This window comes from Hippocampus bargibanti, linkage group LG02, assembly GCF_051943395.1.
Source record: "Hippocampus bargibanti isolate YZ-2025 linkage group LG02, ASM5194339v1, whole genome shotgun sequence".
In the NCBI taxonomy this organism is placed as follows: Eukaryota; Metazoa; Chordata; class Actinopteri; order Syngnathiformes; family Syngnathidae; genus Hippocampus; species Hippocampus bargibanti.
In genome coordinates, this window is record NC_142735.1 from 2,099,295 (window position 1) to 2,110,000 (window position 10,706).

At 39.8% G+C, this 10,706-nt stretch overlaps 2 protein-coding genes across 3 annotated transcripts in view; one reads left to right on the forward strand and one right to left on the reverse strand.

The window, feature by feature from the left end:
* The first annotated feature begins 1,401 nt into the window (after positions 1-1,401).
* On the forward strand, positions 1,402-9,361 carry pofut4 (protein O-fucosyltransferase 4). The gene is made up of 5 exons (XM_089020092.1): positions 1,402-1,535; positions 1,718-2,047; positions 2,872-3,252; positions 4,844-5,466; positions 7,138-9,361. Exons 2-5 carry the CDS (start codon positions 1,718-1,720, stop codon positions 7,286-7,288), a joined length of 1,485 nt encoding a protein of 494 aa, XP_088876218.1. The 5' UTR covers positions 1,402-1,535; the 3' UTR covers positions 7,289-9,361.
* A 136-nt stretch (positions 9,362-9,497) lies between these two features.
* The window catches only part of znf185 (zinc finger protein 185 with LIM domain), a 35,438-nt gene continuing 34,229 nt past the window's right edge, over positions 9,498-10,706 (reverse strand). For both annotated transcript variants that reach the window (XM_089020080.1, XM_089020072.1), the window contains one exon: positions 9,498-10,706. This exon is cut by the window's right edge and continues 596 nt beyond it. The gene's annotated coding sequence lies outside the window, so the exon portion shown is untranslated.

The following is a 10,706-nucleotide window of genomic DNA, read 5'->3' on the forward strand; positions in this document are numbered from 1 at the left end:
TTTTGGTAGTTAATTAATGTAAGTAAAAAAATGAGGAGCCATTTGGGAGCCAAAAGAACCGGCTCTCTGAAAGGAGCCGGAATTCCCATTGCTACTGTAGTGACGTGTCGGGTCTGTGCGTCCCCATTGGCTCGATCTCGGACAGAGAAAGGCGAATCCCAGGATCTCAAAGCCTGTCAATAATCGTTGGCGTCATCGTACAGAGGTCGAGGGTTATCTCCGTGTTTCCTCCCAATTTCAAAAAATATTAATAATTCAACCGAAAACTAAGTTGTCCTTGTTCTTAGGTCTATTTGTGAGTCTAGACTCTAAAGGGTCTTTGGTAACCAATGTGAGTTTTGTTAATGTTCTTCATCAATCAAAACGTGTGAATTTTAGAAAACTAGCATATCGCTCTTTTCTGAACAATTTTCCTTCCTACTTGTTTCGGTACTTTTTTTCTAATTCAAGTCTCCACATGTGGACTAAGAAACACTCATGTTTTGACCTGTCGTCCACACGTGTGGACATCATATTTTTTTGGTTGTCAACGCTCCAATCTAAAATTTTGGACTACAATGAATGTCGATGTGGACATATGTTTTTCTCAAAAACGACATAAAAACCCACCTATTTAAAATGGTATTCTCTGGATAGTTGAATTCTTGTTCTTATTTATAATTTTATCCGTGGTTTTATTTATGTCCATGTTTTGTGGTTCTAATCTAAACTGTCCTCGAGAGCTTTGAAAAGTGCGAATAAATAAAATGTAATTTCATTTTGTTTTTGCACCCATTAGGTCTCAATTAGCCTAAATTTCAAAGATACAATAAAGAGGAAAATGCATGCCCTGCAAGAGTTTGGGTATTTTACTTGATTTTTATTTAATAATAAAATGTATCAGTAAAATTAATGTTGTATATTCATGTAACGTGCATAACGTGTTTGTTCAATTATTGCTTTTTATATTTTCAAGAATCAACAAAATTCTAGTTTAGTAGTCAATTTTACAGATAATATTTACTCATTCTTCGTCTTTAAAAACATGTCTTAGTACGTTTTTAACAGGTTTTATCAGCGTACATACTGAATTTACTTTACGTACAGTGGCCCTGTCCTTGGGAGTGGGTTGGATAGAAACCCGGAAAGCATGTAAATAGTGAAATGGATTAATTAAAAAGAAAATGAACTGTTTTACACATTTATCAGGAAAATCTATTTTAAAATTAAATGCGTCTGTTTTTTTTCTTGACTTGAAAATCAATTCAACGTCCAATTTTTAAACTGCATTTATACTGGACGTACGTCCAAAAATATGCAGTTCTGCTTTCACGCTGTAGATGACGCTGTGTCGCATCACTGCGTTTGATGCAACCGAAGAAGAAATGCTGCGCATGCGTAGTGGGAGAATCCAGCTGTTGAGGTTTTTTTCTTTTCCAGCTGCATCGTTCGAAGCAACCAGAACATCCCGTTAACTCTAACAACAATATTTTAAAATAACATAACACTCTACAGTTGCTGACGTAAGAAGACGGAGCCTCCATGCGCTTCCAGCGGTAACGAAGATAAAAAAAGTGTTTGTTTCCACACTTTTACATGCTGCTGTGTGTTCAGTACCAAAACATTTCATTGTATAACCAAGTCAAAAACTCATGAGGCTTGAGAAAGCAGTAGAAATAATATATTTATACATAATAACTTCCTAACTTGTGCCGTATGTTGTTTTCTGCTGTTTCAGATGGCAGAGCGAGGCAGACTGTTGTCCTGTTTGTGTTTGGGTCTATTTTCTATCCTGTGGTGGGTGTGGGTCTCCTTTGCGTCCTTCCCAGATGAACCAAATTTCTATGATGCAATGGACCAGGGACCTTTTAAGCCCCAGAGTGCTCTTGCAGACATGGAGTTTGCCCCCATGAATTCATACCGTGGACCTGGCAATCAAGACGAACGCAGCACCAAGGAGCTGCCGATTATCCTGTGGTGGAGCGGAGGCTTATTCCCACATTTTCCCGGCGATTCTGAACGAATTGACTGTGCCACATCATCCTGCCTGGCCACTAGTAACCGCAAGGTAACAGCGGTTGATTTTTATTCATCATTACGCTTTTACTTCCATTGTATTTGTGGGCTGTTTAAAGGACAACCGACGTCACTTTTTTGTTTCTTAACTGACATCAGAAAAACGTTTTATAGCATCTAAAATACCCAAAACTGTAAAATCCCCCCAAATATGTTTTCAATCGATTAAAGAAGTCCTTCCGTCCGATTTTGAGGCGTCTGGAGTCCAATATAGCAGCCAGAAAATGCACAAGATGGCGCCCAATCTGTGTTGGAAATGGGCTGATTCAAATAGTTCCGAAGAGGAAAGCATACATGTTTGCGATCGATTAAATAATTTATTCCGTGCCATTATGAGGCAACATTGAGGGGAAATGTCTCACCGAAAAAGAGGCACAAAATGGCGACCTCCTGTGGCCACCTCCGTTTCCACAGGCTGATAAATTCCTGATATGGAGCTTGGACGCCCTCTTCTGGCAGCTTTTGGGTGCAACACAAGGTCCCCAGAGCAAACAAGTACAGCAAAATACATTGACGTGATGGAAGGACTGCTACAATGTGTCCTTTTTTTTCCGGTCAGGGGCGTTCCTTTCGTGACGTCACGTATGGACTCGTCACCAACTCAAAAACAAGACTTCCTGAATTCAGCGCTAGTCTTAAAACGTAAAATATAGCTATCTGCGGTGGAATCTTTGTAAAATACACTCAGTAGAAGTCATTTGAAGCCATTTTACAAATTATGGACACAACTTGTCCGGAGACGTCGGTTGTCCTTTAAAGCAAATATGTGTACAACTTTACAGAAACAGTAAGCTTCTGAATTGTTTTCATCATAAGGTCCAGCTGTATAAAAGAACATCATCCATCATCTTCTATGGGACTGACTTCCGGGCCTATGAGGCACCGCTCCCTCGTCTCCGCCACCAGACATGGGCTCTGTTCCACGAAGAGTCCCCAATGAACAACTACCTCCTCTCACACGCTCCCGGTATCAGGATGTTTAACTACACAGCTACATTCCGTCGAGAGTCCGATTACCCTTTGACCCTGCAGTGGCTGCCATCTCTCAGCTACCTGCTAGAACCGACAGTTGTATCTCTAAAGGAGAAGAACCAGCTGAGGCTGAAAGGCCTGGCCCCTGTACTGTACATGCAGTCTCATTGTGACGTACCATCCGACAGAGACCGATATGTCAGAGAACTAATGAAATATATCCAGGTAATGACCTCATCGTGGTTAACTCATTCACTGCCAGACATGTGCAAAAATGTGTCCATTCCAGTGCCAGGGTTTTTGTCATTGTGACTGGAATTCCAGGACTCACAGAATATTGAGTTTTAGGACTACATCAATATTCAATACAGCGTTAGAAACCGGAGACTCTCTTCTTTTATAATAATAATAATAATAATAAATTTCATTTTTAAGCGCCTTTCAAAACTCTCAAGGTCACTTTACAGTCACTGGATCAGTTTTTCTGTGGGTGAGCAGCGGCAGCCACATGTGCCAGCGTTCACTCAACCCGGAATAACTCAAATAAATAAAAAAACTAGCTCGCTAGCTAATAGATAGCCAGCTAGCTAATAGATAACCAGCCAACTAGCTAGCTAGCCACTAGATAGCTAATAGATAGCCAGCCTACGAGCTAGCTAATAATAATACATTTAATTTCTAAGCACTTTTCAAAACTCAAGGATAGATAGCCAATAGATAGCCAGCTAACTAGCCAACCAGCTAGCTACCAGATAGCTAATATCAGAAAAAGAGTTAGTTCCTAAATTATGGTAACATCAATAAATCAATGAAGTTATTTAAACATATATGGTAAAATAAATTAAGGAAAAATACATAATAAAAATGTAATTTGCTGTTTAAATATTCAAATAAACAATACCAAACGGGCAGTTTATAAAAGGCACACATAAATAATTAAATATGTACCAAATGTATATTCTCAGGTACTCCATAAACCAGTGGTTCTTAACTTTGTTTACAGATTCAAGACAAATAATAAAACATTCATTAACTCATTCACCGCCAGACGTGCAAAAAATGTGCCCTCCATTGCCAGGGTTTTTGTCATTGAATGCCACGGAATATTCAGTTTTAGGACTACATACACATTCAATGCACTGTAAGAAATGTTAGACTCTCTTCTTTTATCAGAAAAAATAGTTAATTCCTAAATTATATAGGTCTAGAGTAATATGAGATGCAAGTTGGGACAACTGTACATAATGCAAATGCTGCCCCCTTGTGGAATGGATAAAACATTACCAGAGGTCTGACCGGCGCTTTATCATTCAATACAGTGTTATAAACCTCCAACTAATTTTCACCAGAAAAAAAATAGTTAATTCCTAATTTTTATGGTTCTGGAGTTATATGAGCTTGAAATGAGGGCGGCTATCAAACATACAATGCAATACATACATATTGGTTTATATAGCGCTTTAACAACAGATGAAGCTGGAATAAACAGCTAACATGGGGGAAAAGCTTGTGGAAAAGAAAAAAAAACTATTCCAGAGGCATGGTCAGCGCTTTATTGACACCCAAGCATGAAAAAAAAACACATTTGGGAATGTTGCTCTACATCATATTTTCAATTCGCGAATAAATCCGTGATTGGCAGTGAATGAGTTATGGTTCCATGCTAGGTTAGCATAGCGAGTTGCTAACGATTTGTATTTTTCATTTATTTTACCCCTCAAACGTTATCATTCATTGTTATTATTCAAAAAGTGACTTTGATGAAGGGTTCCGCTAGTAGGAAAATTCACAAAATGGTAAACTGCGACAATTTCAGGTGGATTCCTACGGCAAATGTCTGAACAACAAAGCACTGCCGACACATCTAGAAGACACGTCCACCGCCACGGCTGAGGAATCCTCCTTCATGAGGTTTGTAGGTCGCTACAAGTTCCACTTAGCGCTGGAAAATGGCCGCTGTGCGGACTACATGACCGAGAAGCTATGGAGGCCCCTCCACCAAGGTTGCATTCCCGTTTACCGGGGCTCCCCCGTTGTAGCGGACTGGATGCCTAACAACCACTCAATCATCATCATCGACGACTTCCTCTCACCGAAATCGCTTGCTGACTTCCTCAAATTTCTCGATGACAACGACGATGAATACGCCAAATATTTAGAATTCAAAAACATCCGTCGTATCACAAACGCTCGTTTGCTGGAAGCTTTGGAAGCCCGCGAATGGGGAGTGAACGATATGAGCAAACCGAACTACTTGAACGGATTTGAGTGTTACGTATGCGATCGGGAGAACGCACGTCTGGCTGCGGAAAAAGCCAATCGAAAAGGTCAAAGGACAAATCAGCCTCCAAAACCAAAGATGGCCACCAACGCCCATATGGGATGTCCTCTGCCCAGTCCAGGCTATGGAGAAGTCCAAGACCTGCCTACAGATGATGTGTGAGTCACTTCTAAACTCTTAACTTGCACTGACCAACAGCAAATTTGAATTTGACACCGTCTAATGTGTCCCCGAATGTACTTTTGATGTCGGTTTTGAATGACAGTGATACCTCGGTTTACAAACGCTTTAAAAGACAACCGACGCCTCCGGACAAGTTGTGTCCATAATTTGTAAAATCACTTGAAATGACTTCTACTGAGCGTATTTTTTAAAAGATTCCACCGCATATAACTATATTTTACGTTTTAAGACTCACGCTGAATATTCGGGAAGTCTTGTTTTCAAGTTGGTGACGATTCCTGACGTGACGTCACTGAAGGAACGCCCCTGACCGAGAAAGCGACACACAATGCATTTTGGGTACTTTGTTTAGTCTAAAAACTCCATGTTGATGGTGAAATTAGAAGGAAAAAACATAACGCGATGGTGAATCGTTGTGTGTTGCACCAAGACAACTATTTGATACTAGTGGACACAAATCAGCCCGTTTCCAACAGAGCTTGTGCGCCACCTTGTGCATTTTCTGGGCGCGACATTGGAGTCCAGACGGCTCGAATCGATACGGAAGGACTTCTTTAATCGATTGCAAACATGTATGCTTTCCTTTTCAGAACTATTTGAATCATATTCATAACTGGATGAGTAACAAGAAATCATCGTCTCTAAATCTGAACTCTCTGAAGCCATTGTTTTGATTCTGGAGCAAGGCAGTGTGTGAACTATAGTGACATCACGAACAAGGGGGCGGGACTTTGTGAATCTGCCCAATTCCGAGCTCATTTTGTGGCAGTTTTGGGACACTAAAGGACAACCGACGTCTCCGGACAAGTTGTGTCCATAATTTGTAAAATGGCTTCAAATGACTTCTACTGAGCGTATTTTACAAAGATTCCACCGCATATAGCTATATCTTACGTTTTAAGACTCACGCTGAATATTCAGGAAGTCTTGTTTTTGAGTTGGTGACGAGTCCGTACGTGACGTCACTGAAAGAACGCCCCTGACCGAAAAAAAGGACACATTGTAGCAGTCCTTCCATCACGTCAATGCATTTTGCTCTACTGTGGTCTGAAAACATCATGTAGGACCAAAAAGGGGCAGAAGAGGGCGACAAAGCTCCATGTAAGGAATTAATCAGCCTGTGGAAACGGGCTGATTAATTCCTTACATGGCTTTGTCGCCATTTTCTGCCATTTTTGGGTGCGACATTTCCCATCCCTGATGCCTCAAAATGGCACAAATAAATTCTTTAATGGATTGCAAACATGTATGCTTTCTTCTTCAGAACTATTCGAATCATATTTATAACTGGATGAGGAACAAGAAAGCATATTGTCCAAATCTGAAGCCATTGTTTTGATTCTTGAGCAAGGCAAGACGTCCTGCAGTGACGTCATGAACAAGGGGGCGGGACCTTCTGAAACTGGCCACTTCCGGTTTCAAATTGAAGTACTTTTTAGACACTTTAAGTCATTTTTATTGGTGTTTTGCATTTGACTAAAACTGTCAGCCTGCGTGTTTTTGGGTATTTTCGATGCTATACAACGTTTTTCTGATGTCAGTCAGGAAACAAAAAAAATGTTGTCGGTTGTCCTTTAATAGCCCAATTTATTGCCTAATTAAAACATCCGTCGTGACGGCTCTAATGTTGACTTGTCTGTCCGCAGATGGTTGCAAATGTGGCCTCAGGACTACTGGCAGAGTCTGGACCAAGCGGAAGGCCTGGAGTCTCTGATAAGAGCCAACGAGTCAAATCCTGCACTTTTGTGGAAGCACATCCAAAGAATCGCCGCGAGCCGAGCGAGAGGCAAACACTGACGTCCACCAAGGGTGGAGGACATCCAGGAGGCCAGATGCGCTTCGTGGAATGCAGACACGGTTGTATTTTTTTTTTTTATATATTTTTTTTAATAAGGGAGTGAAGGACGCTACTGGTTTGTAGCTGTGCCCGGAAAATGAGGTAACCCTCAGTGGATTTGATTTTTTGCAAAGTTATATCCTTCAACTTAAAAAAAAAATGTCAAGGTGCCGAGGATTAACTTTCAACTACATGCGGCAAAGTTGCATTATTATTCTCAGGGAGGGTGGACTCAAATTGAGTATGCGGTGCGTTGTGCGAGGTCAATCAGGACAGTAGACCACTGGTTTTAAAGGACAACCGACGCTCCCGGACAAGTTGTGTCCAGAATTTGTAAAATCTCTTCAAATGACGTCTATCGAGCGTATTCCACGGCATATAGCTATATTTTACGTTTTAAGACTCGTGCTGAATATTCAGGAAGACTTGTTTTCGAGTTGGTGACGATTCCTGACATGACGTCACTGAAGGAACGCCCCTGACCGAGAAAGCGACACACAATGCATTTTGAGTACTTTGTTTGGTCTGAAAACTTCATGTTGATCCGTGTTGATGGCGAAATTAGAAGAAAAACACATAAATAACGCAATGGTAAATCGTTGTGTGTTGCACCAAGACTACTATTTGATACTAGTTGACACAAATTCCCAGCAGTCAAATCAGCCAACGGAGCTTGGGCGCCATCTTGCGCATTTTCTGGGACGCTACATTGGAGTCCTGGCGTCTCAAATTGAGACAGGAGGACTTCTGTAATCGATGGCAAACATTTATGCTTTCCTCTTCAGAACTATTTGAATCATATTCATAACTGGATGAGTAACAAGAAAGCATCTTCTCCGAATCTGAAGCCATTGTTTTGATTCTAGACGTCCTGGCGTGATGTCACGAAAAAGGGGGCGGGACCTTCTGAAACTCGCCATCTCCGAGGTCATTTTGAAGTAGTTTTGGGACACTTGAACTCATTTTTATTGGTGTCAGTTAGGAAACAAAAAAATGGTGTCGGTTGTCCTTTAATCACCTTATATTTTTATCACTTTTTTTTTAACTCATTCACTGCCAGAAAAGGACTTTTCCGGGACCAAGAAGGCCAATCGGACTGCACCGCTTGGCTGCAGTTGATATTTATTTGCTATCTATTAGCGAGCTACCTAGCTGGCTATCTGTTATCTAATAGCACACGTAGCTATGTAGCTGGCTATTTATTAGCTATATCGCTATCTATCTAGTTAGTTAACTGTCTAGCTAGCTATCTCTTTGCTATCTGTCTAGCTAGCTAGCTAGGTGGCTAACTATTTAATAATAATAATACATTAGATTTTAAGCGCCTTTCAAAGCTCTCAAGGACACTTTACAGTCACAGACAAGCATATAATATAAATAACCCATAATAGACAAGCATAGGTACTATAATAAATAAATAAAATCACAAATAGAATGCAATAAATAAAATACAATGATAAATAGAAACAAGAGAGAGAGCTAAACAGAAAATGCTATTTTAAATAGGTGGGTTTTGAGATTTATTAGCTGTATGGCTATCTAGCTAACTGTCTAGCTGGCTATCTTTTTGCTATCTGTCTAGCTAGCTAGCTATGTGGCTGGCTATTTATTAGCTATATGGCTATCTAGCTAGTTAGCTAACTGTCTAGCTATTAGCTATCTGTTAGCTAGCTGGCGAGCTTTCTATCTATTTGAGTTACCTCCGAGCTGGCGCATGTGGCTGCCAAGTGACAGAGTTTTGAAAGGCGCTTAGGAATGAAATGTATTATTATTATTATTATTAGCTAGCTAGCTTTCGATCTAATTGAGTTACTTCCGGGTTGAGCAAGTCATTTAGCCTCAATCTCAATTCAACATTTTGAATGGATTTCGATTTACAACCATTTCGACTTACGACCGTTTGGTCGGAACAGAACTCGGTCGTAAGTCAGACGTTACCTGTTGTTTGCTTTGCCAACGTTTTACACAACAATGCAAGGAAAAAGTGTTACTGAGCTGACGTTTGCTACTTTTCGAATGATAATGGTGCGATATGTGCAATTCAGCTAAGCCTTTTTTTATTTTAAACAACATGCAAACAAGCACATTATAGTTGTTGCTTTTTTTTATACCAGGATAAATGTTTTATTTTGTGAATAGGCATCTCGCAAGTGAACATTTTTTGAATCATTACAAGTGTGGACTGTTTTTTATTTTATTTTGGAAAATCATATTTAAGCAAAGTAAATATAAATATATTGTACCCCAAAGTGGCAGTCTTATTGAATTTGATTTGTAGTTAAGCCACGAATGTTACATCATCTGACCAAGTTTCAAGTATAAAATGGAATAAAAATGTTTATTAAATTTATATTATATTTTGCTTGAAGGTACCATATATAAAGTGCACCAGAGTATAAGGCGCAACCCCAATGAATGGTGTATTTTCACACTTTTTCAATATATAAGGTGCACTGGACTATAAGGCACACTTTCAATGAATGAAAAAAAGCTTTGCAAATATAATATACAGTAAAGTCTCGTTATATCGATATTCAAGGGAGTCCGAAAAAATATCGATATAACCGGGACTATCGATATATCCGACCCTGTTTGCATGTAATTTTCTCCGTGCGTGCATAGAAATAGTATCGATATAACCGGGACTATCGATATATCCGATATCGATATAACGAGACTTTACTGTATAATATATAAATATATACAGGTAACATCCGACTTACGACCACCCATACTTAGGACCATGACCTCCAGACCCTATTTTTTTAAATTTTTATTCTACGCCTGGCACCGTAACGCGCTAGCCTCTGAGTCTCTATTCTACATTTTGAATGGATTTCGACTTACGACCAATTTGACTTACGACCGTTTGGTCGGAACGGAACTCGGTCACAAGTCGGATGTTACTAGTTTCGTTCATTGAGGGTGCGCCTTACACATGGAAAATGTTTTAAAACATGTCATTCATTGAAAGTGTGCCATATAATCAGGTGCACCTTATATATGGAAAAAGTGTGAAAGTACACCATTCATTGGGGGTGTGCCTTATACTCCGGTATGCCTTATAAACCGGCAAATACAGTGCCTTCATGCACAATATAAATTACATGTAAATTTGTATTTGTATTTATATATTGTATTTGGAAAACCTTTTTCATTCCGTGAAGGTGCGCCTTATATGGAAAACTTTTTAAAACATGCCATTCATTGAAAAATGTGCCTTATAATCAGGTACACCTAATACAGGTAACATCCGACTTACAACCGACTTCCGTTCCGACCAAACGGTCGTAAGTCAAAATGGTCGTAAGTCAAAATCCATTCAAAATATTGAATAGAGACTGAGGCTAAATGACTCGCAAACTCCCCCTCTTAAAA

Excerpts from the sequence above, each read along its gene's own strand:
- pofut4 (XM_089020092.1), top strand. The coding sequence starts at position 1,718 with ATGGCAGAGCGAGGCAGACTGTTGTCCTGTTTGTGTTTGGGTCTATTT. Across the intron at positions 2,048-2,871 it reads TGGCCACTAGTAACCGCAAG|GTCCAGCTGTATAAAAGAAC; the intron begins GTAACAGCGGTT and ends TTTCATCATAAG. Across the intron at positions 5,467-7,137 it reads GACCTGCCTACAGATGATGT|ATGGTTGCAAATGTGGCCTC; the intron begins GTGAGTCACTTC and ends GTCTGTCCGCAG.